Genomic DNA, 27863 nt, shown 5'->3' on the forward strand with positions numbered 1-27863 from the left:
AATTTGCTTCTGTTTGGTCCCTGAATTCATATGTCAGTCATGAATATTTTAACAAATTTCACATCTGACAAGTGATTAGTTCTAAATCAAGAAAGCCTTATCTATTTCAATCCGGGTGAAATTTTGCACACAAGCATCTTGTTATACAGATGTCTACAACATGCACACATATGGTATTTTAAGCACAGTTTAAGAAGCTCTGTCGGATACCAGGCGCGTATCCAGGGGGCGTTGGGGGCGCGCGCCCCCCGGGTAAGAAAAAGAGGAGAGAAAAAAAGAGAAGAAAAAAAGGGAAAAAGAGGGGAAAAAGAGGAGGAGGAGAGGAAGGAAGGGAAAAGAAAAAGAAAAAGAAAAAGAAGAAAGAGAGAAAAAGGAGAAAAGGAGGGAGTAAAAGAAAAACGCCAAAACACCGGGAAGAGAAAGAGGAACAGGGACATCATTGCAGCGCTGATCCCTATTATATACACAGGGTAGCCAGTGACGGATCAAGGATTTCGGAAGGGGCGTGTGCCTCACCCTACCCCTTACACCGACAACTCCATTTTTGACTTTTCCATTTTCCTCTCTCACTCATAATCTATACATATACTATATATGGTCTATCATAACGTGTCTGTGTGTATATACGCCTTAAACAATTGTAGAATTGTGCTATGAAACCAACTGTGGCTGGTCTCGAACTCGACCGTGTCGACCGGGAACATGACGCATTTCGGGAAGGGGGCGACCGCCCCCCCCCCCTTCAGCATATTGTTTGTTATAATATTGCTAGTAATTTCAAATGTAGAAAGTGCTTAGATGCAACTTACAAGGCCTGGGAAGTGTCATTTCCAGCGATCTGGGAGGCATTTTCGGCCAAAATTTTCTTGTACGCTTCGCGCCAACTTATGGTGGCGCTACGCTTAGATAATTTGACTACAGGCTTCGTCCCCCCCCCCCCCCCTTGGCAAATTCCTCGCTACACGCCTGTTCGAATTTGTAAAGCAAACAGCAGATATCACATCATATCAGTGAGCATGAAAAATGGCGTTCCAGGATGAACAGCCTCAAAACTGTCCGACTTGCCCGAAAAAATAACCAAACATTTTCAACATACTAATGTCAATATCATATATATGCAAGCATCGGTTATTACATCGCATGCCATCGTATACCGTACGGTCCGTGAAAGTTACGCAGTATACCGCGGGATGCTAATGTAAACAACGAAATGTCTTATGTAGATAGAGAAAAAGCATGGAGGTCCAATTATGCCAAAACTCTCTTTTACATTAGTAATGGCGAAGTAGGGGCTTCAGCCCCCCCCCCCCCTCCTCCTACGCCTATGTGTGCAGTGTTCGGTTTCGGAAATATCTGCTATTTTTTCATTTCCTTCAACCAAGTTTTATAATAGCCGTTATAAGAAGTTTTAATATTTCTACACCAATAAATTAACTGTGTCGGAATTTTCGAAAATTTCTGACCAACATTCTTCATCACACTTCCCTCTACTCGTGCAATTTTTACCGGACTGTTAGGGGTTCAAGGAGGTTTTTCTATATTGGTTGTCCATAGATGAAATTTTGTGCAACATTGTGGGTATGTTTTTAAGTTTATTCACGAGAATGTGAATTTTCAAATTCTCAACAAATAATGGGCTTAAAACCTTGAAAAGTGGGGCTGACGGATATTGTGGGCCGCGACGTAGAATCACCTACAAAAGCAATGATCCACAGGACATGCGATGAGGTCGAGCATGATGTGTGACTGGTGACAATCTTCAAAAAGGTTATGGATGGGAAAAAAAACTATTGGGAAATACTTGGTTCTCAGGCAAAAAGTGTACATCTGGTTAGTCATTTACAAGCCCGAGAAGTGCCATTTCCGGTGATCCGGGTGGTCTCAAAACCAGAATTTTTCTTGTACGCTGCGCGCCAACCGATGGTGGCATTCCGCTTAGATAGTAAGTCGCGCCCCCCCCCCCCCGGGTATAAAATCCTGGATACGCCCCTGGATACATTCACTGGCCATCGGAAACATAAAAACCTATAAAATCAAGACTGTAGGGCAGTAACATTTGTAGAATCTCTAGGGGTTGAAGAACATCGAAAAACATGTATCGTCGAAATGTTACACGGCGATGCTTTGATGTGCGTATATTCAAGGGCCTTGTTGAAGAAAGTTGGGGAGGGTGTCCAATTTCTTAAACGACACTATCTAAGCGGAGCGCCACCATCAGTTGGCGCGTAGAGTGCAAGGAATTTTTTGGGGGGGTTGCAAAATTGCCTCCTAGATTGCCGGAAATGGCACTTCCCAGGCCTTGTTAGTTGAATCTAAATATATTTAATTTTGGGTCCTCATGAAATTTACACTTCATAAACAAAATATGTTCCGTAAAATCACCTTGTAGTGAAAAAGTAGGACTTAACGTTACCTTATAAGCTCTGCTCTATTCTTTGCTTTACACAGGTAATTGAAGATAAGAAAGCACGGTAGGGCATGCTGATGGTACCCGTAGCCTATATATGCTGTGGAAGCCATATGGGGAATTTAGGTGTAAATTAATTGTTAGAGTTGTGTTATCATTGTTTGTTTTACATGCCAAAATGAACCCAACTGTGGAGGCGGGGGGGGGGGGGTGGCGAGTGGATGTACCGTGTAGGGAACTGCGCCTCAATATTTCTAGTTAAAACATTGGGGCCCTGGTATAGGTACTAACAGTGACACTGATAGGCACTTATAAAGCATATAGACGTACTAAATATATTTATGAACCGTAGTTTCACATTAGACGTTCATTCTTAAGCTGTCTACGTCTATTGTTATTCTAGCAAAACTCGTGGAAACCAAACAACGCATCCGCGATCGACCTACGTTATGAGCTCGATCGGTTTTCCTTTTGAACGCCATTCTTACAATAGTTTCCTAGAATGTTGAGGTCGCACACTACTGACTAATGAAATCAGGAAAAAATGATATCAACATTTCGTTAAAACCAACTAAAATATCGCATTCTGTCCAGGCGTTCACATTATCGTAGGCATGTTAAGAATTCTGTTCCAGTTTGCAAATACAAAAATATATTTTGAGACGCAAACACTAGGTCGCGCTGCAATGTAAATCAGAAACGTTTCAGCTGAACTAAGGTACTACACTGTAAAAACCGCCAATTGCTTGGTCAATAACGTTTTGCACAGAATTTGGTCTTTTCGCTGAGATACTGCGTGAGGTTGTTTAAATATTGAGACATGTGAGAAAATACGTTTGACCTTTGATCCATACCTGGGTCATTTCCAAAGGATGTTTTCCTTTGACAAGTGCAGTGTTCACGATCTTGGTATTTTACACTCCGTCGACACGAAAAATGGCGCAGCGCATATAAAGTGAAACTTTCGAAGATACAAAGTTCGGCGGATATTATGGACACCTTTGTACCATCCATTCTCAACGTGGATTGGATTGGGAGATCTCATCACAGTACTTGAAGATGGGTAGGCCTATACGAATATAAATACATCAGAAGGAGAAAGTGAATCAGTCGATAATTTACCATGAAATTGTGAGAATATATCACCTTTGCAATCTTTCTTTCTTTTCCATATATATGCGTTTTGTTTTTTGGGGCTGTTGTCAATTGCAAAAAAATAAATCTTTTATGCATAAAGTTTATTTTATTAGCATAAATCACGATGTTATTCTATGAAAACACGAGTTCATTGACTGTCAAATGTCCTTTACCGTAATGACATAAAACGTTTTCGCAGTACCGGTTCGCCTTGAATGCTAGCTTCAGACTAAAACACAGGTCTGAGCGATTTGAAGTTTGATATGTAATCTACATGCTAACTTCAATCCAAACTCTGTTCTGCACAATAATATTTACTAGTCTTGCGGCATTAGCCAAGTCGAGAAAATATCGGTAAAACAAGGACCTGATCACCAATAAAAGTTATTCCGATCAGTTTGGTGTTTATGTTGTCATCGTGTCTTTGTGCCTGTTACTTTATTTTAACCACTTTGCCTATTACTATTAAAACTTAGACCTAGGCCCAAGTTAGGACAGGTCCTAACACTAAACGGGAATGCCGTTCGGTAGGGCTGAGGCCAAAACAAGGTTCTTGCACTCGGACTATGCAGTTGATGTGGCCTCAACATCCAATTTTCGACATTTTCGAGTGACCCATTATCACCTGGACCTAGACTTTGATTTCGAGAAGAAGGAGATAAAAGGAACGGCAGATCTTCGCATGACATGCCTCCAGTCGTGTTCCCGTAGTGAGTTTTTGTAACTTTATCCAACTTAGGCTAGCCTAGGCTATAGACATACTGTACCAATGCCTAGCCAGTTTGGTTAGGTATGGCTAGCCTAAGTTAGTTCATACTTTAGTAACTTTATGCCTAATGTAAGCTGTGGGCTCTATCTGGGAGATGTTAGTGACCACCATAAAAATATTGTGTTTCGGTCCAATGGTATATATGGTAAATTTGCAACAGCAAGGGCAGTAATGTTCTAAAGGTTAGCTGTGGAGTGTCATCACAATCTTGATTATTTTTCACAGTAGTTTCTATCTTTTAGCTATGTGCTTCCATCAAAGGTGTGACCAGAATAGCCCCAGAAATAGTAAGAATAATTCTTGTAAAGGTCAGGAGTCAAATTGCTTGAAGCAAGGGAAATTTACCTAACTTTGCACTTCCGTTGAAGTGTATACTGCTGTGTCTCGAAGAACTTAATTGATCATTCATTTCACTGGCAATTTTGGCTAATTTCGTTAAGACTTTTATAGGTTTTAATTAAAACAGTGGTTAAAATTTGACTAACAAGTTACGCAGCTACTAGTGTCTATCACTATCAGTGCAGCTACAGTATGTAAAACACAGTATGGGAAGACGTGTGAAACTACCTTATACCACCATATGCCAACTAAAATCTATCCAAAAGCGAGCTGTAATTCTTGGTAATTACTCTCCATGGATGTGGACGATAAATAGTAATACTATCATCGTTGTGTTTTTATATCATTTTTATGATAAAGGTGTTTCTCAGAAAGTTTGACCAAGCATCCCTGTAGTATTCAGTATAACTGGCCCCTTGTAAATTCCCATCTCCTACAGTAGGCTTGGGTGTAGTGGCTGCTAATTAGTATATTACTGTGTCAGCATAAAGTTGTGTTACTTCCCTGTTGTCTCAGACTACCAAACTTCTGCTCAGATAACCGAAATGAAATCAGTTTTAGGGGTCTCAACATGAACGACTAGTTGTTTTAGAGGTAAAATGATAGATCAGTATCTTCCCCAAAGCTGGTGTTCACATAACCTACACATTTCTCCCACATTGGTCATTTTTATATTGCAAGATTTTGTTGGATAATCAAATTTGCTGTTCTAACAACTGGCAACAAAGGTCTGATTGTCCAAAAATCCTTAAAATATTTGCCCATTGTATCTTCGTAGGAATTTTGAACATTATTATCAACTACTCGACTCCCACAGTGCTGTCACAAAAAATGTACAGTAGATACACTTACCGACATCTCAAAAAATGAGGACTCCAACCCACCAAATTATAGTGGAATGCATGTACACAGACTTGAAAATAATTAGACAAAATAATAAGATTACACGTTACCTAGATATAGAAGCATACAAATTATACTGCCATTGTAACAGCATTCAACATTGGGAAATAATTGTAGGTACAAACACATTTACAGTAGGGTGTATGAATTGGATGTTAAAAAATGTTAACACAAAAGAATAATCATGTCACATAACCTGCACATGTGTCTCTTTTTCAGTTATATTGGACAATCACGATACAGTATCTCTCGGGAAAGTGACGTTGGTGCCATCAGGACGAAGTCTTCCATATGAATGCCATCCATTCTCGCCATATGGCTCAGCTCTGCACATTTTCCTGTCCTGCCAGGAAGGAGATGTTTTTACCGTCCGCATCGAGTTTGTGTCTGGCAGGGGCCCCTCTCTTAATTGGCAGGAACCGGAGCAAACAGCAGGTCTGGATGTTGCTATTACCTTGTAAAAATATTCCCTTAAATATCTTTCTTTTGTAAGAGTCTACAGAATCTCCAAATGAGGACATTATACCCTGGTAAAATACTTATCAAGCAGAACTTGAAACACTTGTATACCTCTCACACTAACACTTTTAATGTTTCACTGTTGTATATATGAATTTTAGATCCTCCTGCAAGCAGGGACTCACGAAGAAGCCTCATTGGCTTTATCAAAGCTGCAAGCTGACCCAAGTCAGCCTCTTAGATTCATATTTAATGTCCACATTAATGAATTGTCAATTTTCAACAACTCTGTAACTGGATAACATACATTAATCTTGGAGTGACTCGAACTGGGGACCTTATTATTGGAAGGCACCGGCGTTAACCACTGGGCTAACAATCCGTTTGCTTACACTCCACTGAGATAACACTCCACTGAGCTAACACTCCACTGAGCTAACACTCCACTGAGCAAACACTCCTCTTATAATCGCAGTTTGAATTGTGGCAGAATTTGGTAAAAGATGGTCAAGTTATTGCAGTGAGTGGATGCACTCTCAAAAAGGAGCGTTGTCCAGAGGGTAACCGTGTGGAAATTAAATGGCTATCGTCTTCAGTGCATGCTCATAATTCCTGCACTGACATCTGTTGGAATTTTTCAACTGGTTTCAAATATTGCATGTGCCATTAAGCAACATGGCTTTGAGACTCTATGTAACTGTATCCCAGGTCCCCATGTTCGCTACAGTAGTATGGAGTTCATATGTGTTATGTTCCCCCAAAGTGAGATCCGTTGAACATCTGTTGTACATCTCAGCATCAAAAAGGAAACTTTCAGACAGTTTTCTGATGTCTTCTGTGGTAGTCTTGATGTCATGAAACTTAAAGGAATACTTAATAGAAAATGTATTGATAATACTTTAGATTCATGTGCTCTACTCTGCAAAGAATGGTTACTGACCACAGTTAAAATATAGAAAAAGCTTTTTTCTAAAACTTTAACTAAGTGATAGGTTCTGTACTAAGACAGTATAGTCAACATAAATATATTAAATTTTGAGTTACGGTTGTTTTGATTGTTTTATCAGATAAATAATTTTCATCTCAAAAACTACCTTGTTGCTGCAAGCCAAATGTTTTCTAAATAGAACACATTTTTTTTCTGAGTTTGAAAAACATTTCTCGTTGTCAACTGCAGGTGTTTGTTTTGTTCAATTATAAAATACAGGCAAGAAAAATCCTTTCTTCTACTCTGTTGGGTTCACCACTACTAACAGAACGATGTTTCCGTGCTGCGACTCCCCAGCCGTGAAAGCGACATTTTCTGCTTTCATAAAGGTATGTGGCCATTGGAAGATTTCTTTAAGTTGGACATTGCAGTATCTTGTTCTCTCAGAGGGCGAGGTAACACTGTATTAACCACATGATTCCTTTTGCTAGATTATCGTGTCAACTCTGGGGTAGTATTTAGAGGTATAATTAAGTTCTAATATTGAGATAATATATAATACAGAACTTTTCCAAAAAATATGCATTGATCCCAAGTTCTAGCTTTATAACTTGTTACTTTGAGAGGTATAAAATGTTGATTTTATTTCGGAGGAGTGCCATTTGAGCAGTAACGTTTGATGTCAAACTTGAACTACACTGCTGTTGTTTTCCTTTCAAATTGAAGTGATTGTGAAAGCTTGACAAAATACTGAATCATTTTGTGAAAGGATGTTGGTGGTTAAAGGTTTCATCAAGTAACCTCATGAAATTTAAACAACTGTTTTAATTGTGATTGGATCATAATTGCATAGTCGACACAATAAACAGTAATAACCATTTCATGATTTGTCCATACATGATATCACAAAATTATTGTGTGGTGTCATGTATTTTTTATCCGAATTAAATGAACAAATTTCACAATTTTGCATCAGAGCAGCAGAATGTCCGTACTATCAAGATGGCATTTGGACGAATTTGTTTCTTTGCTAATTTCTTGCAACATGCTATTTGTTTAATATCAACTCTTAGTAAGCAACAGTTGTTCACATTGAGATAGATGGTGGACCTTGTAGATTGAACTTTGACTTTTTAGGTTCCAACAGTTGTGGGTAACTAACTATTGATTTAAGGAAAAATGCAAGTGAATTCCAGTGTAGGAATTAAAAAGGAATTATGTCACCTCGTTAGCATGTTACCTCGTTAGTCTAGAGTATCTTGACAACTGACTGACAAGACTGGTTGACAGCTGATTCATGTCTGTCATGTGATAAAGTGTGCACAATTAAAGGACTAATTTGTGGGAATAAACCTCAATCTCGATTTTATGACCAAAACATGAGGTTACAGTACACTGATCACATGAGTAGAACTAACAAGTTGACCTCAATTGGTTTGTTGTTGGTTTTTCCTTTAAATTTCCAGTGTTTTGCACTTTATAGAGTGAATGCTTTTGTGATAATACTTTGATGACCAATTTTAAAGATAAGTTTCTAGAGACGACTGAAACAGAACAGCTTGAGTTTACTATATTAGCAGAGATTTATATCAATTTTAGTCTTACAATTGACTTGTATTTTCCTAAATGTCAAGGTACGGACTATCTGGTCTGACGTTAAAACAGAGAATTACTTTAAATTGATTCAATTTGTAGCCCAAATTCTTTGACCTAGAAAAAAATTTGAATCAAGATAACCCAGTCTCTTCAGAATTTCAAGTTACTGGTATTTTTTTAATTATTTTTTTTTTTTTGGTGTTTCTGCAAAACCCTAGTTATTTCAGCATTCTATAGTGAACAAACTTCATTTATCCAAATTGTATACACCAATTCTTCATACTTTTTTGGGAATACATAAATTTATTCTAGGTTGTAATTTGTCACTTATATTCTTGTATTGGTCAGGCTCCGGAGGGGTTTTCAGCTGTGATGAGCGCAGCTTACAGGGAAGAATTAGGAGGCAACCGATTCTTCTTCAAGATGGACCATCCCATCCCGACTTACCTCATCGCCATCGCCGTCGGAGAAATGGCATCAAAGCAGATTGGTCCGAGAAGTAAAGTCTGGGCAGAACCTTGCATGCTGGTATGTAAAAAAAAAAAAAAAGTAAATTTTTTTTTGAAAAAGAGTAAAAAAAAATTAAAGAAAAAAAAGAAAGAAAAAAAAAGGAGTAAAACAAAAAAACTTTTGGTGATCCATACAGGAACACCAGATATTGCAGAGTAAAGTAATAGATTACACAGACAATTCATCAAAAACTTGGATAGTATTCCTATCATTGGTGACTGTTGAGTACAAAGGATTTGATGTTGTAGGTCTTTGGAGTGACTTAATGTTGACTCATGGGCTAAAAGGTATTATTTTTTGGGGGGATTTGAAAATCAATGAAATACTAGAATTTGGTGTACACAATGCACACAGGGTCTATTTTGTCAGGATGTTTCGAGATGATCTTGTGGTTTGCTTCCTCTTATCAGAGTCGCACTGTTCTAATGCTTTTCTGCTACTGTACACTGTACCTATGTTAGTACTTATTTTTTGGACAGAAGAAAGATATATTTTCATATGGTGGGAAGAGAAAACCAGAAACGTCGACCCAGAATACATACCATGTGGTCAGACGACTGACCGCGACACAACTGACCATTCGCTTATGTTCGTGATGCTTTTGAGTTCTCCTCTGGAAAGCAGTGCTTCTGCACTGAGCAGGACTACCCTCATTAAAGATGACAATAATGAAAAAAGAATGAAAAAAAAATAAGCAGAAACCATGCTTGTCTTTTACTCTATTTGCTCAAATCCTGTTTACAACTCTCCAGTCCAGTTTCCTGTGTATTCTCGTCTTACATACGGTAATAATTGCAGCCGGTTGACTTGGACAGCTGGAAGTTGTAAGCCTTAGTTATACTTGATTGAACTTTCAGTCAGTAAGGTAGCCAAAGACGGTTATATTTAATTGACCAATGATGACCTTGGGCCTGAACAAATCTATGAAGATATTACCAAATAATTACAAAATAATGAGCTCAGTCAACAGGCTTCTTTGTCAGTCTACCAATCATCAACCATGTGAGAAATTATTTTTCCTTAATTTTGAGAGTTTGTTTTTACCAACTTTCTTGAAGCAGCTGGTCGTATTTACAATGTAGCATCTTGTTGCCATGGAAACCCTAGGCATAACATTATATTTTTAGTCTGTCACATTGGATTAGTGTCCCAACAGATGGCTTTAAATTGGAGAAATTATGTCAGTTTTCTGAAAAAAATAAAGTATCAACAGTTAACCTTGGCCTAAGCGACCTTCCAGAGCAGATGTTTCTAGCATGAGCCTCATTTGCATATGTTGTACCAAGGTTCCTGTTTTACGCCTGAAATCTGTGTTTTCCACGACTGCACATTACATACTGACGACCAGATATATGGTTCCGTTGTAATATCTAAATGCAGTGTTACCTATTGTTACGACCAAAAATTCAACACAGAATTCACAAAAACCCAAATAACAACGATATTCTTGCATTAAACATTCCACCATTTTTCAATTCTTATTAAAAGTATAGTCAATCTGTAATTTATGTTGTTGTTCTCCTACTCCTAGGCTTGGCTAGGATCGGTAACACATTGATGCCAATATTTTGAAATATGGTTCTTTAGCCTGCCTTGCCCGGCCCATTTGGGATTTAATTTGTTACATTATAAAATGCATGTCTTTGTGATTTGGCAGTGTCGTACACAATACATACAGTATGTACAGTCCTGCATTAACACTTACTGTAGTGCACTGAACTGTAGCCAAATGTTAATGTTAGGACTACTGTAGGCTACATTTTGCGCCATTTGTTTCCACAAGATTTTTGTTGAAATTGAATTTCTAATAATTCTTCTTTGGCAAAATAATAAACCATCCCTTCATTATGAATAAACATCATGAAAGAATGGGCTAGATATTAGTTATTCTTACGCTATGAATTGTCAGTGTAAAATCAATTATCCAAACCGGCAAAAGACAATTTATTATGGTCATGATTGTTACGACAGGATGTTTGAAAGTTATGACCAAGTTTTCAGTCTGTCATAAAAAAAATTCCCCCAAACAGTTACGAATGTTTTCATGACTAAATGCGAACCCTGTTTAGAACCTAGTTTAGACTGAAGTAATTATTGCCCTGATATACTTAATAGGCTGTAAATTAACAGCTGATTGCACCATTCTGTGTAAGAAGAATTAATTCATCAGGCTTTAGAGTGTAAGCACATGGATTAAGAATAAGTACTGTTAAGTCTGCTGCATACTTTTGTGACTGGACGGGACCAGACTCAACTCAATTGTAGTGAATTTGTATTGGTTAGTCCTCGTAAGAGCCATAGTCTGCGGGACCGATAAGCACACACAGCGACTGTGGACCAGTACTGGCGTGTAGGTCACATGCAAAGTTACTCACATGTGATTGGTTAAACATTAAATGTTGAAACTTGGCAGACTGTCGTATTCATGAATCGGGGAGAACACAACATGGTGAGTTTCTCTGAAAGCACTCGACGCAGCTTAAACCTGGCAAAATCTGGATCAGTCATAGTCTTAATCCCACGCACACAATGCGGGATTATCCGTAATTTCACATGTCACAATCATCGAGTTGATTTGGGTCGTGTTCACTCGGGCAGTGCGGAGACAGTCTTTAGTGAACCTTAAAACAGTGGAATGGTAAACTAGAGGCTTGAACAAGATGTTATTGATTGGTATACACACATTGCTGACTATCTATCAGTTACTAAGTATGCACTGTATCCTCAAATGTTCTTATGTAATGGAATTGGTGTATTTTACCTCACTCCTTGCTTACCTGTCTCCCCCCAACTTTTGTACTCTCGTTCTACCGTAAAAAATACAAACAATGTAGACACTTTGGGTGGTAGAATGAGAAGGAAGGGCATTGACCGGAGGGGTCCAGTCATAGAGGGTGCACAGTGTTAAAAGGTTACCAGTTCATTCTAGACACGGTAAAACAAAGAGTGCAAAGGTTGTGGGGAGACAGGTAAGCTCGTCACTCGTATATATCTCAACCAGTACGTATTGGAATTTTCACAGGGAATAGCTTATGCTGAGTTTTCTGGTGCAGTGGAGAGGTACATCCAACTCGGAGAGAAACTGTTTGGTCCTTACATTTGGGAACGATACGACATTCTAGTGATGCCGCCCTCTTTCCCCTTCGGTGGAATGGAGAACCCTTGCTTGACGTTCGTCACCCCGGGGATTCTCGTCGGGGATCGTTCACTTCTAGATGTCATTATGCATGAAGTGGTAAAGAATTTCTTTTTTATTTATACTGATTGTCCCTTTGTCACATCATCATTGAAAGATCATTAAAACATTGTCATTGAAGGTGTTTATGGTGAACTTCCCTTTTTGGGAGAGACCACAGTTTTTATTATCTCAATACATTACATGTATATAGAGATATTGTATCAGTAAGTGGGACTCTCTCTTCTCTTAAAAAATTTTCAGCGTCTTCATACAAAGTTCTTTTTCTCTGGAATTTCCAGAGCAAGCATATATCATATAGGCCAACAAAAGTTACTATTTTTTATTCCAGAATTGTATCTCATTCTATGACTTTTTCACCGATTTATGTCCAAATTTGGCCAAATCCCTCTGAAAAACAGTTGAAATGAGGCCTTTTTGCACACGCTCCAAAACTTGTTTGTTTCATTGTTTTTGATGATTAAGCCCCGCCTCCAAGTCTTGTGTAGCAGATTGGCTATGACTCAAGCCCCGCCTCCAAGTCTGGTTTGTAGCAGATTGGCTATGCCTCATGGCAGCTACATGTTAGACATACGAAAATGGTCACCCTCACGACCAATGCACACTAATTCCATATACACATTGTTGTGCATTTAATTTATATTAGGACTTCGTCTGTTTATAGCTCCATGGTTTTAGTAATATCAATTTAAGGATTGTTCTTTTGTTCAGGTAGTTTTTCAGAGCAAGAGTCATGATAAGTTTGTTTGATTGCCCATCAGGTATTTTGTATAATTACGTATGCACTTTGTTGTGCTGCTGAAGGCTACAAGTTTAGGCTAGGCCTAATGCATTCTATATTAGGCCTTAATTTAGTAATAGCCACATTAGCATTGTACTGGTGGTGTTCAGGCAGTTTTGGGCCATGGTACAGTAAGTTTGTTTGATTGCCTTACAGTGTGTTTTAATTTTTAAGTTAAGTTTCCAACTTATATATTAACTGTGACTCCATAAATTTAACATAATGTTAATGGGATAATACAACAACTATTCATTTGGAATAGAGTGTATATTGTGCATTTCTAGAATGAAGCATCATTATGAATTAACAGCTTGTTTGGTATGTTTCTTTAACCCCCACCCCCCCAAAAAAAAAAGAATTAAAAACAAAAATTATAATCTATCACATTTTATTTTCACTGGAGTATGTATAAAAGAGGAGCCGGCCATAGCATTACAACTTTTATAAGACTATAAAAATTGGATAAGGTTATGTCTTATTTATAAGGATATAATAAGGTTATAAGAAGTATGTTTAGCTTTCTTTTGAACCTGTGATGTTTGACATCAAATATACAAAGAATTAAAAGAAAATACTAAAATGGAGAGGAACTGGGGTGGCTATTAGGGGAGGAGGAGGCCACCCATCACTTTCAATTTAAAACTTATATTCTACATATGTACATTATTTTTTCCAAGTCATAAATCCACGAAATCTTCATGTCAAAATTATTGAGATGGAAAAACGTGGGTTGTTTTGATAATTGGAAGTGTACACAGTTTTGATGGTAGTCACCACTACAGTCTACAGTAACCTACAGTAGGTCGATAGGCCTAGCTTTCTCAAGGCGGGCATCAAGAATATGGTCGAGTTGTTCGCCTCTTCTTATTTGACTGTTGTCATTGACGTCAAACTATATGACCAAAAATATTATATATATTGATATTGATAATTGTAGAGACAGAGCAAAGATAACAAAACTAGGAATCGAAATTAGAACTTCCAGTATTGAGATACTGCGTCATTGATGCTCTTGTATTCCTCTAGCTTGAGCCAATTATTAAAGCAATAAAGCAAGGCGAAGAAAGTTGGACAAATGTGATTTGCATTTTCCAGTTTGACAGAGGAAGTCAACTTAAATCTTAACACAATTTCCTTTATGTACTCTTTGCTTCTATTTCCTTCTTCCAGACACACAGCTGGTTTGGAAACCTTGTAACTAATGCCTCTTGGAGTGAACTCTGGTTGAACGAAGGAATAACTATGTATGGACAGAGGTGTATCTCAGCTGAACTGCATGGAGAAGCTTATACATGCTTAGAAGCTGCCACAGGAAGAGCCTTACTGAATGCAAGGATAGAGGGAACTGGGGAGGTGAGTGTTAGGCTATTAGTTGGAAGGAAGGGCCTTACAGAGGGGAGAGGGTACTGGGGAGCCAGGTGTTATGCTATTAGTAGGAAGGAAGGGTCTTACAGAGGGGAGAGGGTACTGGGGAGGTGAGTGTTATGCTATTAGTAGGAAGGAAGGGTCTTACTGAGGGGAGAGGGTACTGGGGAGGTGAGTGTTATGCTATTAGTAGAAAGGAAGGGTCTTACAGAGGGAGAGGGTACTGGGGAGGTGAGTGTTATGCTATTAGTTGGAAGGAAGGGTCTTACAGAGGGGAGAGGGTACTGGGGAGGTGAGTGTTATGCTATTAGTAGGAAGGAAGGGTCTTACAGAGGTGGAGAGGGTACTGGGAAGGTGAGTGTTATGCTATTAGTAGGAAGGAAGGGTCTTACAGAGGGGAGAGGGTACTGGGGAGGTGAGTGTTTTGCTATTAGTAGGAAAGAAGGGTCTTACAGAGGTGGAGAGGGTACTGGGGAGGTGGGTGTTATGCTATTAGTAGGAAGGAAGGGCCTTACTGAGGGGAGAGGGTACTGGGGAGGTGAGTGTTATGCTATTAGTAGGAAGGAAGGGTCTAATACAGAGGGAGAGGGTACTGGGGAGGTGAGTGTTATGCTATTAGTAGGAAGGATGGGTCTTACAGAGGGAGAGGGTACTGGGGAGGTGAGTGTTATGCTATTAGTAGGAAGGAAGGGTCTTACAGAGGGGAGAGAGTACTGGGGAGGTGAGTGTTATACTGTTAGTAGGAATGAAGGGTCTTACAGGGGGGAGAGAGTACTGGGGAGGTGAGTGTTATGCTATTAGTAGGAAGGAAGGGTCTTACTGAGGGGAGAGGGTACTGGGAAGGTGAGTGTTATACTGTTAGTAGGAATGAAGGGTCTTACAGGGGGGAGAGAGTACTGGGGAGGTGCGTGTTATGCTATTAGTAGGAAGGAAGGGTCTTACAGAGGGGAGAAGGTACTGGAGAGGTGAGTTTTATACTATTATTAGAAAGGAAGTGTCTTACAGAGGGCGAGGGTACTGGGAAGGTGAGTATAAATGTTAATGGTAAGAATAAAGAAAAGGCAATATTGCAATGCAGGTATACATGGTAGGGGATATCTATTTGCTCTCAACTTGTAATCAGATAACCAACATAATTGATCTAGTTTTATGTATGTAGTCAATTTTCTGCAAATGATTGTGAAAGCTACAGTAGCTGAACTGTTCTTTAATGCCAACTAATGCCCTAACTCTATAATAAAGAATCTTTTTCTGATCCTTTCTTTTACCAGATCATCTTTATTGCATTACACATCTCCCTCTGTATCAATTACTGTACTTTGATATTGCTATTGTTTTCAGTTTCATCCTTTAAACAGACTAAGGGTGATTGTCTCCAAGGATGTGGAACCGGACAACACCTACAATGAAGTGCCTTACGAGAAGGGTTACTGCTTTGCGAGTTATCTAGAGAGTATGGCAGGAGGCAGGAAGAACTTCACACAATTTCTGAAATATTATTGCAAAGAATTTAAGTACAAGGTTGGTCAAATATTTACTTTTTAAACGGGTTTGTGTAGACTCTAGTCAGCTTTCAAGTTGCAGCTATGTGTCCTCTTGCCCTATACAGAAATTTAAAGAAACTTGATTAATTCATTCCTCACGACAGTCCTGGATCCATGTAATCCATCATCGTATTAAAGCTTCTTTGATCCTTGAGAGAGGATCAGATGCAATCCATCATCGTAATCAAGCTTCTTTGATCCTTGAGAGAGGATCAGATGCAATCCATCATCGTATTAAAGCTTCTTTGATCCTTGAGAGAGGATCAGATGCAATCCATCATCGTATGAAAGCTTCTTTGATCCTTGAGAGAGGATCAGATGCAATTCATATCGTATTAAAGCTTCTTTGATCCTTGAGAGAGGATCAGATGCAATCCATCATCGTAATCAAGCTTCTTTGATCCTTGAGAGAGGATCAGATGCAATTCATCATCGTATTAAAGCTTCTTTGATCCTTGAGAGAGGATCAGATGCAATTCATATCGTATTAAAGCTTCTTTGATCCTTGAGAGAGGATCAGATGCAATTCATCATCGTATTAAAGCTTCTTTGATCCTTGAGAGAGGATCAGATGCAATTCATCATCGTATTAAAGCTTCTTTGATCCTTGAGAGAGGATCAGATGCAATCCATCATCGTATTAAAGCTTCTTTGATCCTTGAGAGAGGATCAGATGCAATCCATCATCGTATTAAAGCTTCTTTGATCCTTGAGAGAGGATCAGATGCAATCCATCATCGTAATCAAGCTTCTTTGATCCTTGAGAGAGGATCAGATGCAATCCATCATCGTATTAAAGCTTCTTTGATCCTTGAGAGAGGATCAGATGTAATCCATCATCGTAATCAAGCTTCTTTGATCCTTGAGAGAGGATCAGATGCAATCCATCATCGTAATCAAGCTTCTTTGATCCTTGAGAGAGGATCAGATGCAATTCATATCGTATTAAAGCTTCTTTGATCCTTGAGAGAGGATCAGATGCAATCCATCATCGTATTAAAGCTTCTTTGATCCTTGAGAGAGGATCAGATGCAATTCATATCGTATTAAAGCTTCTTTGATCCTTGAGAGAGGATCAGATGCAATCCATCATCGTATTAAAGCTTCTTTGATCCTTGAGAGAGGATCAGATGCAATCCATCATCGTAATCAAGCTTCTTTGATCCTTGAGATAGGATCAGATGCAATCCATCATCGTATTAAAGCTTCTTTGATCCTTGAGAGAGGATCAGATGCAATCCATCATCGTAATCAAGCTTCTTTGATCCTTGAGAGAGGATCAGATGCAATCCATCATCGTATTAAAGCTTCTTTGATCCTTGAGAGAGGATCAGATGCAATCCATCATCGTATGAAAGCTTCTTAGATCCTTGAGAGAGGATCAGATGCAATCCATCATCGTATGAAAGCTTCTTTGATCCTTGAGAGAGGATCAGATGCAATCCATCATCGTAATCAAGCTTCTTTGATCCTTGAGATAGGATCAGATGCAATCCATCATCGTAATCAAGCTTCTTTGATCCTTGAGAGAGGATCAGATGCAATCCATCATCGTAATCAAGCTTCTTTGATCCTTGAGAGAGGATCAGATGCAATCCATCATCGTATTAAAGCTTCTTTGATCCTTGAGAGAGGATCAGATGCAATCCATCATCGTAATCAAGCTTCTTTGATCCTTGAGATAGGATCAGATGCAATCCATCATCGTATTAAAGCTTCTTTGATCCTTGAGAGAGGATCAGATGCAATCCATCATCGTAATCAAGCTTCTTTGATCCTTGAGAGAGGATCAGATGCAATCCATCATCGTATTAAAGCTTCTTTGATCCTTGAGAGAGGATCAGATGCAATCCATCATCGTATGAAAGCTTCTTAGATCCTTGAGAGAGGATCAGATGCAATCCATCATCGTATTAAAGCTTCTTTGATCCTTGAGAGAGGATCAGATGCAATCCATCATCGTATGAAAGCTTCTTAGATCCTTGAGAGAGGATCAGATATGATCCTTTCAACATGGAAGCAGAAACGTCTGTCAAATTTCAAGGACCCTTCTGGTATTTGAGACTGGTTTATTGGATAACCTTAATTCCTCTTTGGTGTTCAGACCCTGATATCTGATATTCTGCCATGTAATATATCATTAGGTATCATTGGCACTGCAGAGAGATTGCACAGTTAAGTCTGTGACATTGACCAATGCATGAAATCAATGAACCCTGCTAGGTATGATCTGTATTATTGATAGCATCAACGCTGACAACCAGTTTATAAAGCCACAACTCAGAAGTTTAAATATTGTGTGGGTTGATATCAGTACGTGATAACAATTTCCGTGGTGATATGACTGATTCAAACTATGTCTTTTTGAATGAATAAGTATGATATATTCCTGAAAGGTCAGTGTCTTCCCACCATAATTATTATTATTATTATTATTATTATTATTATTATTATTATCATTATCATTATCATTATCGTTATCGTTGTTATTGTTATTATTATTATTATGATTATTATTATTATTGTTGTTGTTACCACATATTTTTAAGTGCTCGATACAAAACAAGAAGTCTGCTCACAAGCACTTAACAAACAAAAGAATTAGAAATCGACATACATAAAGCTGGGACCATTTACTTAAGTATTGCAAGAAACAATGTGTCTTGATAGTTTGTATAAAAGCTTCAGGTAAATTGGTAATACAGATTGTTATTGGAAGCTTGTTCCACAAATGAGGGGCAACCACGGCAAAAGCTTTATTCGTCATATAATGTTCTGGTGCGCGGAATTGACAACTTCGCGGTATGTTGAGACCGTAAAGATCTTGTTGGACAGTGCTTACTAAGGAATTTGGTTCATGTAGCGTGGGGACAAGCCATGAAGTGTCTTAAGGGTGAGGAGCATGATCTTGGAATGGAATGGAGCTTTTATAGGAATCCATTGACGATGTCGTAGAACTGGGGTGATATTATCAGATTTGGATGTCTTGGTAATATATGCGTGCAGCGGTATTCTGTACATGCTGAAGTTTACGAGATTGGGTTTCCAACAGACCATATGTTAGCGAATTACAGTAATCCATTTCTGAGGTAACAAGACCATTAATAAGCGAGATATTTGCATTCAGATTTGGATGTCCTGTAATTATGCTGTGCAGCCATATTCTGTACACGCTGAATTTGCAGAGATTGGGTTTCCTACAGACCATACTTTTTGAGGTAGCAAGACCATTAATAAGGGAAAAAGTTGCATTCATAGTGAGGTAACGGCATACAGTATGCGACCAATATTGCAAAGTTGGAAGTAGGACAGGTTTACAAATTGTGTGATTTACATGTGCACACATATCGAGAGCTGTATCAATATAAACTCCAAGAGTTTTGACTGCTGATAAAGACTTAATCGAAGCTCCATCCGCTCTCAAGAACAAACTGGGAAGGTTTCTCAGATTATGTCTTGATGCAGACAGCATGACTTTAGTCTTGTCACCGTTCAGTTTAAGATTCATTGTTTGTCATCCATGATTTGATATCAACAAGTCAATATTTAATATTCTCCAAAGTAGCTCTATGAGCAGAGACATTAGCAGGCTTGAATGAAAGATAAATTTGTTTGTCATCTGCAAAGAAGTGGTAATTTCAAGTTGTGACTGTGTATGATGGGCTCCCATTGGTTTTAAGTACATTGTGTATAGCTCGGGCCCAAGCACAGATCCCTGGTGAACACCAAACTCTATATGTACTGGTTCCTAAAAGCTCATCATTATTGCAAACTTTTTGAAATTGGTTGCACAGATGTGACTCGAACCACTCCAGTGCAATGTCCGAAAGTCCAAACTGCCGTGTGAGAAGCTATAACAATATATTATGGTGGTTGAAAACAGGAGATGAATCTAACCTCATCAGGACTGAAACATTCCCTGTTTATGGGATGATACTTTAAGCTGCTGCTGCTGTTTTGCCATAGTCCTCATAGAACCGTCGGCATTCTGTTGTGTGCCTTTGCTCTTGCCACGGCCATTCCTCCATCCGTCCACCTCCCGATGTTGTCGATCCATCCTGTTTTCCTACGCCCTGGCCTGGCCTTCCCTTCTACTTCTCCTTCTACTGTCATCTGAATTAGGCTATCTGATCGGTGCTTCCAATGTCCATACATAGACAGCTTCCTCTTCCTTAGCTGGACAAGTAGACCTACTTCTTCTGAAACTCCTACCCTTTGGCGGATCCATGCATTTGTCTTTCTATCTTTCCAGCTGACCTGAAGCATTCTACGCCACACCCACAGCTCAAGTGATTCTATTTACTTCATGTCATTCTGTTTTAATGTCCAATACTTTAAGACCACTTATTAAATGTAATGTACATATCTGCATTGAAAGGTTGGAAATTGTGTAAATATGAGAGAAGTTTGATTCAGTGGGGTTGAAGATTTAAAACGCATTGACTTTATATGAAAATTTGAAAATGTCATTGCTCAAGTGTCAAACAGGGTATATATCTCTTTGTACAGCCTGAGAGGACCAGTTTCCTGCAGAAGACATAGGTATTGATTTCTGCGGTCAAACTTAAATCTAACAGCATCACACTGGTTTATAAATCAAATCAATAATGAAGATAATCAGAAATAAAATGCAACCATATATTTCAAAAACTTGTTTTTTTCTCACTATTTTCTCTATGTAGAGTGTTGTAGCTGAAGATCTGTTAGATCTTTACCTGGAATACTTTCCGCATCTCAAAGCCAGTAATATACAAGGGAGGTAAGTTAATTATAAAGTACATGTTATGCAAATGAGGGTTGAAGCATAACAAAAATATTTATTAATCTTTTCTTCAAACCTTTATTTTTTTTCTGGTAAGTTGCTTATTACATAATTGATTGATTCCATTACATCTGTCTTGCTGATTTTATCTGGAAAACTTTTCTACATTTTTGAGTCATTCTTTAGTAAAAGTACCATCCATGACATGCATGGTATGCAAATGAGTCCTTGTTTACAAACCTAAAGCAATAACAGAGAGCTTATCTTCATCTTGAATACTTTCTACACTTTAAAACTAGTTTTGTATGAAGAATGTCGCTATATTCATTAGATGATTTCTATGCTAATGAGTATCTCTGATCCATCAAAATTACTACTACAAATGTTGTGAATATGAGGATGGTTGGAATGGTGGGGTGTGGGAAGGCATGGTTAGGGGTAGGGCAGAAATAATGGTATATCCTGGAATGGCTTACTTAAAGTCAGTCAGCACAACTTGTTGAAATTCTCGTTCTCTGTCCATTCAATCACTGTGCTACTTGACAGGTTTGTGGTAAAGGTACAAGTCAATTGATGAAGTGAAAACAGCATTATGAATGGAAAGCCAACCTTTCACACCAGTCTAGATAAAGTGAATTATTTCCCAGACCTGCCAACATGTATTTCACAATAAAACAAGGGCAGATTTACAATTTTCTATTTCCCACAAATCAGGAGATTAATTCATTAGATAAAAAAAGAGAGGAAGAATTGAGCACGCTACAACTCAAACAGGATAGTGATATCAAAAGTAACATTTTGGGATTTTATGTTTTTCATCTCTGAAATAACAAGGGCTATGTAAAACTAATGGTTACACTGGTATAACTTATCAGGGCTCAGTTACTGCTTTAGTGCACATATGCATGTGTATACTACCATATCTAAAAAGTAGCTATAAGTAGAATATAATGCAAAGGAGCCACCACTTAATTAGCAGGTACATATTACTGAGACCATTAAGTTAAAAGCATTCTAACTGCGGCTTGTGTCCTGTATATGCCCGTTCTTGATAACACATATTGAGTAGACGGACTGACTCTATTGGTTTCTTATCAGAGGTCAAAGGTACATTTTTGGTCATCAGAGGTAAAAGTATGCAAAGTGGTAAACACGATATCTCAAGAAGGGAAACCTTGATGGTCGTCGTTGGTATGGTGATTTCCCACAAGATGAGTAGATGAACCCTATTGTTTTTGTTGGCGGTCAGAGGTCAAAGGTCTTTGAATGGTATATTATACCTAACATGTAGTTGCTCTATATTGGTTTGATGAACCATAATTGTTTTCAGGGTATGTCAAAGGTCGTTTGACTTCAACAGGGTCAAGTGCAAGTAGTGAAATTGGAATAAATGTCATGTTCCAATTGAGGATTTCTGATTATGAATACCAAAACCCTATTGTCTTAAGTAAATTGCAAATGGTCAATGTCAATGACAGATATGAGAGTGCAGCTAACACTATGTCAACAAAAATGTCAAAGTTAGTTTTGCATTTCTGGTTCCTAGAAGAAGGGTAATTGATGAAAGTAAGATAGCATCCATATTCATTCTGAAATTAATGAGAATTCTTGAAATTAATAAGAAATTAATTGTTTGTGTGGTATACTTCACAGTGACCTACTTTCATAGTATTTTTCACACACTACAAAACAAAATCGAAAAAATTCCAGATTTGTATCTTTCGCTTTTCGTATATAATATCTGAAATGAGATAGCCTAGTCAAGCTAATGAACTTCACTGCTTCTGCTTGCAACATTGTTTTGAAGTATTGTAAAAACCTATCAAAATCCCCCCCCCCCCCCCCCAATAAAAAACCTAAACTACTTCTTAACATAAAATGGTCATAGTTTCTCTTTGCTAGATACTGCATATGTAGGTCCGTATGTTACTGTTTTGATTATAATGTGAGTAATGTTTAAAATGATTTCCACAGATGTCGACTGCCAATGTTTTTACACTCCCCCTAAAATATTTCCCTGTGGGGTCTTTCAACCCTCAAGCACAAACACGTGTCATATTGTACTTGTCATCGCACCCATCATGTCATTCATCATTTCCTGGCAAGGAGAGTTGTTAAAAAAAATCAAAATGTCGTATGTACGGAAACTCTGGAATTCTGTTACTTGGGATTTTACAACCCTGTTAAATGTCTTTTATGGAGCAGTTTGTGACAAATTCAGGCAGAAAAAGTAATTTGCGGAAAAATGTTTGATTAACAGGAGTAATGAAAGCCTGCTGTGTCTTCGTGCGTTCGCTTTGTGAGTGTGATTCATTAGTCTCGTATCTTCCATTGTCAATCAGATCTCTTTCACCGAATAAAAGTTAATGAGACCGTTTCTATGTCATGACTGTTTAGATAACTTTGCCGTAAGCAGACATTTAAGCTTACTCTCCAAGACTTTTTGAGTGTTTTTTGCCGTCCCAGAACGACTCGTTAGTAGCACGAAGAGAATCCTACCCTTTCCAAGGGTAGTTTGAAGGAATCTGCTGAAGAATTAAACAGCTGTATGGGGAATCATGGACACGTTTAGATTTGTGAATAGATGTAAATTAAAACTATGCTTACTCAATTTTTTTGACAAGAGAAATTGTCATTATTTTGCTAGAGTACTGTATGTATACACTATTACTGCACAGCGTACAGTAGTGAGATGTAATGTAATGGTATGTAGGACTTTATTCCCAAAGACCTTGCAATATTGATCAGAAGGGTTCCCAAGTACTGGAATTACCTTCAGACCCCCTTTTATGCATAAAGACAAAATGGTGAAAAGAAAAAAGGAAAGAAGAATTACTTAGACTCTCTTTGCCAGGGACTGTAAAGCTATAAGGATGGTTAAAAAGAGCACCCAGGGAGTACTTGAAGTGAAAACAAGAAATATGTCGCTCTCCTTTTATCCACGGGGCTTGAGAAAGCTATTAAATCAGTCCGAAATAACATAAATGGAGTCTACATCATCATCATCATTTTTGACCGAGAGTTTATAAGAAGTCTGTATCGGGAAATTGAATGATATGGTTTTTAGAACTGAAGTAATTTACTGTTGCTAACCTTCCATGACTTCCCCACTTGGGAAAAATTACGAATTTTAAAAGGGAAATAAACAATTCAGTTCTGTGGTCCTTGAATGATCAGTAATATCATGAATTGTATTTCTTTTGTAAAGATTTCTTGTACAGAAATGGGAAACATAGAAGAACACTGAGATTGATTTTGTTTTTAATTGTTTTAAATTTCCATCACACACTGCACAATGAGGTGTATTTATTCTCTTTATCGGTATGTGTATAGTGTAGTTCTGGTGGAACGTCAGAACATTGAAATGTATTATAAGTATTATTATTATATTTTAAACATGTTACAAACTTAAGATACATATAGTGTACATGAAATATTGCAAGGGAAGATTGAGGGGTTTTTTTACGTTTTAAGGAATGTCGAACTGTGATATAATATTTTATAAATATTTATACTGTAATAACCACAAATTGAAGTATAGATGTCATCTTCATTTACACATTTCAGGGAATAATTTTTCCAGTCACTCATCGTGAAATAGTCAAGTTGCTATACAAGTGGAAAAAATATAGCAGTTTTCTATACAGGAACTAAGTAGTGTACAATGAGAGGGGGAAAAAATAACCAAGCCTTCCAAAAATGCTACACAACATTTGAACACTCCTCTTATTTCCCTAGCTTAACAAACTTGAGATTTTTCATTTGCATTAATACAAGGCAAAAAGAAAGCTCCCTGTGTGAAATTTGCACAAGTCATTATTATTTAAAGGTTTTCTTTACATTAGGTGTATGTACAATTAACATGCATGATATTAGAAAGTAGATTAAAGAACCTAAAAGAATAATAACAGAAGAAAGCTGCACATGGTTAAAGAGAACACGCATTTATTAAATGGCATCCTTCAGAGATAATAATATCTGCTTTGCAATCTGTCTTCTAAGGGAAGGGTTCTCCTTTAAGAAGTGGCTGCTGGAGAGTGGCTGGCCACCATACTTCCCAGACTTGACCGCCGGTGATGTGCTAATGAAGCCCGTGCAAGACCTGGCTAAACAGTGGATAGAATATGGCCGTAAGGTATGATGCTAAGATCAATAGATTCCTCTGAATGTTTGTGACAGGTGGCTTCAGGGGTAACCAAGGAATGGTCCTCCAGGGGAATGTGGAGAGGAAACGGGTGGGAGGGGAGGGGGGAGGGGAAGAGAACTCCATTTTCCAAAAGGCTTAGTTTTATTTCTGTAGTCATAGTTTAAAAAGTTCTGCCTCTACTTTCCCTCAGACTTTTATGGTCAAATACTGCCTTTGGTCTCATTCTTTTAAGTATGTACAACAGTTTATATAAAAAATATAATACGCTGCCAGTCGTGCTTCTGGCCGAGCTTGTAGAATTGTTACGATTATGACTATTGACAGTAGAAATGTACCATGGCACTGAAGTTGAAACTTTAACACAATGGGCTATGGGGGTGGGGGTATGGTGGGCATAGAATTGGTAGGTTGTGAGGAGAATTTAGTTGTTACATTGAACTAACATTATCATCTGACCTTGGCAACCTGGTCCATGAGTAAAAGCAAGATTTATTATAAAAATAAAAGTGTACTTCACTTTCCTCCCCAAGAGGATCAGGATGGAAACGTAAGGAAATCTTCAAACGCTTTCAAGTGTTAGCTTTCATTTAAAATGTGTCGTACTCACTCACTAAAACAAATAAAGATCTTGTGTCAGTAGAAGGTTTTCAAGCACCCACGATGTAATCTTCATAACTTCATGACGTCACCAGATATAAGAATGTTACCTGATATAATTTTGATTATTTCATTATTTATTAGTTTTATTCCCTGTCGTACAAAGCAGCTGAACAGCTGCTGATTTCGAAAATATCTCAGTGAATGGAAATCTCAATGCTATGCAAGCAGCGATCAAGTTACTATATACACAGATATAAAGCCTCTCTCTGGGCGATCATTGTGTCGAATACGCAAACGGTCGTAACCCGATCCAGTTTATTTATGGAATTTCCGATAGATTCCAAGATATTCTTTTCTCCCATTATGGGTTATCGCACTCCCTAACAATCTGCCTCCTCAGTCATTTGAATAGCGTCGGTCGAAATGTTTGCGATTTCATTTTGGCCCTGAGCTGAACTGGATACGCAGCTATTTACCGGCGCTGTCGGTAAGAGGTAAAATGCTTGAGTCTGTATTCTATTATTTAGAGCTTGTTTGTAAATGGTGAACAGGAAGTAAAATTCAGGTCAAATTTCCACTTTCTGGATGTCGTCAGTTTTATGTGACCCGATGACACAGTTAGACTGTCTATATGGTAGCTTGTGATACAAAGAAACAGAGACTGGGACAGTTTTAAACGTTTATCACAAGTCTGAGGTCAAAGACCCTAATGATGAGTTGCTTTCTAATTATAAATTACAAAGGAGTAATAAAAGCAATCATGGAAATATTTTTTCTAATATAGTGGGGTATTTTTTTGGGGGGGGCAGGGATGGGATGGGGATTTGTATCTTTCTTAAACGTTTGCTCATTTCTGTTCTCACAGATTAGAAAGGAACCACCCACCACTGATATCACTTCATGGAAATGCTACCAGATTGTTCATTTCCTGGACAATTTCCTGTCGTACGAAGCAATTCCGGTGGAAGTCCTCGCCCGTCTGTCAGATTGTTACCCTCAAGTCTCGCAGACTCACAACGCAGAGGTACGTAAATCATCTACTGGGATGTGACAGACTTTATACTAATTCCAGGCATGAGCTTTTTCCGCTAATTCGAGGAATATCTGTGATTTATTTTCAACCTCGGGGACAAAAACTATTATCCTAACACACTGTAGCATACGCAAACTGGAGCCTATACCGCAATTTTTGCAAGGTTCCACAATTTAATTTTTACCCCAGGCTCATCCCTGTAATTCTGTGCCTTATGGTCATATTACTTCTAGGGTAACAAGGGTTTCAGTCAGAACTTGTCAATAATTAATGACACTACAGTATTTTGAAAAGTTCAACACTTACAAAAATCTCTGTTCCTTGACTATATTTTGAAACTTTGTTTGCTTTTTATCGCTGGTATGATTGGTTACTTTGTTTTGTTGTTATAGTTACTAATTATTTAATTATTTATTTACAGTTAGGTTTTAAGTTCAGTAATACATATAATACAGAAGAACTGAATAGTTAACTTGTATATTTTTTATCTCACCGACTACAGACAAACCATGAAGCTCGCAGTTTGACAACTTAAGTTTCGTGGTGACAGTCATGATGTTGGCCACCATTGGTTTTTACCCATTTAGGCAATTAATTGATTTATATGCTCGTTATAATTCATGAGTAACTAATATTTGGCTTTAGCGTTTATACCTGTACTTTACTACAGATCCTTTTTGAAAATATTGTCTGACATGTAGATTTCAAATTCTAATTTGAATTTTTAATGTCAAAAGACATTGATGATGTATCTGATTTGACTTGTTGTTTTTCATCACTATTAGATCATGGTTAGATGGGCTCAGCTGATAGTCAGACACAATTATACTGCAGGCTTTCACTGTGTAGAAGACTTCCTCAGGAGCCAGGGTGAGCAAAATTAGTCTTAAAGGTTGAAACTGTAAATTTATTACCGATGGTACGATGTATATATATATGTTTGCATATATGTATGTATTTTAGATCCTCCTGCAAGCAGGAACTCGTGAAGAAGCCTCATTGGCTTATCAAAGCAGCAAGCTGACTGTAGTCAGTCTCTTTAGATTCATATTTAACGTCCATGATTATGAATTGTCAATTGTCAACGAGTCTGTAACTGGACAACATACATTAATCTTGGAGTGACTCGAACCGGGGTCCTTATGATTGGAAGGCATGATGATAGGAAGGCAGATTGAGACAAGACAAAGAGAACTGTTGACCCGATAGCAGACTTAATTTGATGTTGCAGTTAGACTGATCGATGCAGAGAGGAGGCATTGATGGTTTGTGAATTAAAGGAGTGCTGTTAATAGGATCAAGGCAGGAATTGTAAAAAAATCATTTTGACACGTTTCAGAATATACAGTACAAGTCATAAGTTCAATACCACTATTAGCCTTAAAAA

At 38.1% G+C, this 27863-nt stretch overlaps 1 protein-coding gene across 1 annotated transcript in view; it reads left to right on the forward strand.

The window, feature by feature from the left end:
• The first annotated feature begins 3813 nt into the window (after nucleotides 1-3813).
• Nucleotides 3814-27863, forward strand: part of LOC139963803 (aminopeptidase B-like) — a 32027-nt gene continuing 7977 nt past the window's right edge. The window contains exons 1-11 of the mRNA XM_071964982.1: nucleotides 3814-4254; nucleotides 5775-5990; nucleotides 7222-7331; nucleotides 8887-9066; nucleotides 12071-12283; nucleotides 14196-14378; nucleotides 15732-15911; nucleotides 20617-20693; nucleotides 24699-24831; nucleotides 26309-26467; nucleotides 27262-27346. Coding sequence (XP_071821083.1) covers nucleotides 4062-4254; nucleotides 5775-5990; nucleotides 7222-7331; nucleotides 8887-9066; nucleotides 12071-12283; nucleotides 14196-14378; nucleotides 15732-15911; nucleotides 20617-20693; nucleotides 24699-24831; nucleotides 26309-26467; nucleotides 27262-27346 — 1729 coding nt within the window. The 5' untranslated portion in view covers nucleotides 3814-4061. The remainder of the gene's footprint in view (nucleotides 4255-5774; nucleotides 5991-7221; nucleotides 7332-8886; nucleotides 9067-12070; nucleotides 12284-14195; nucleotides 14379-15731; nucleotides 15912-20616; nucleotides 20694-24698; nucleotides 24832-26308; nucleotides 26468-27261; nucleotides 27347-27863) is intronic.

Source organism: Apostichopus japonicus, chromosome 22, assembly GCF_037975245.1.
Source record: "Apostichopus japonicus isolate 1M-3 chromosome 22, ASM3797524v1, whole genome shotgun sequence".
Classification (NCBI taxonomy): domain Eukaryota; kingdom Metazoa; phylum Echinodermata; class Holothuroidea; order Aspidochirotida; family Stichopodidae; genus Apostichopus; species Apostichopus japonicus.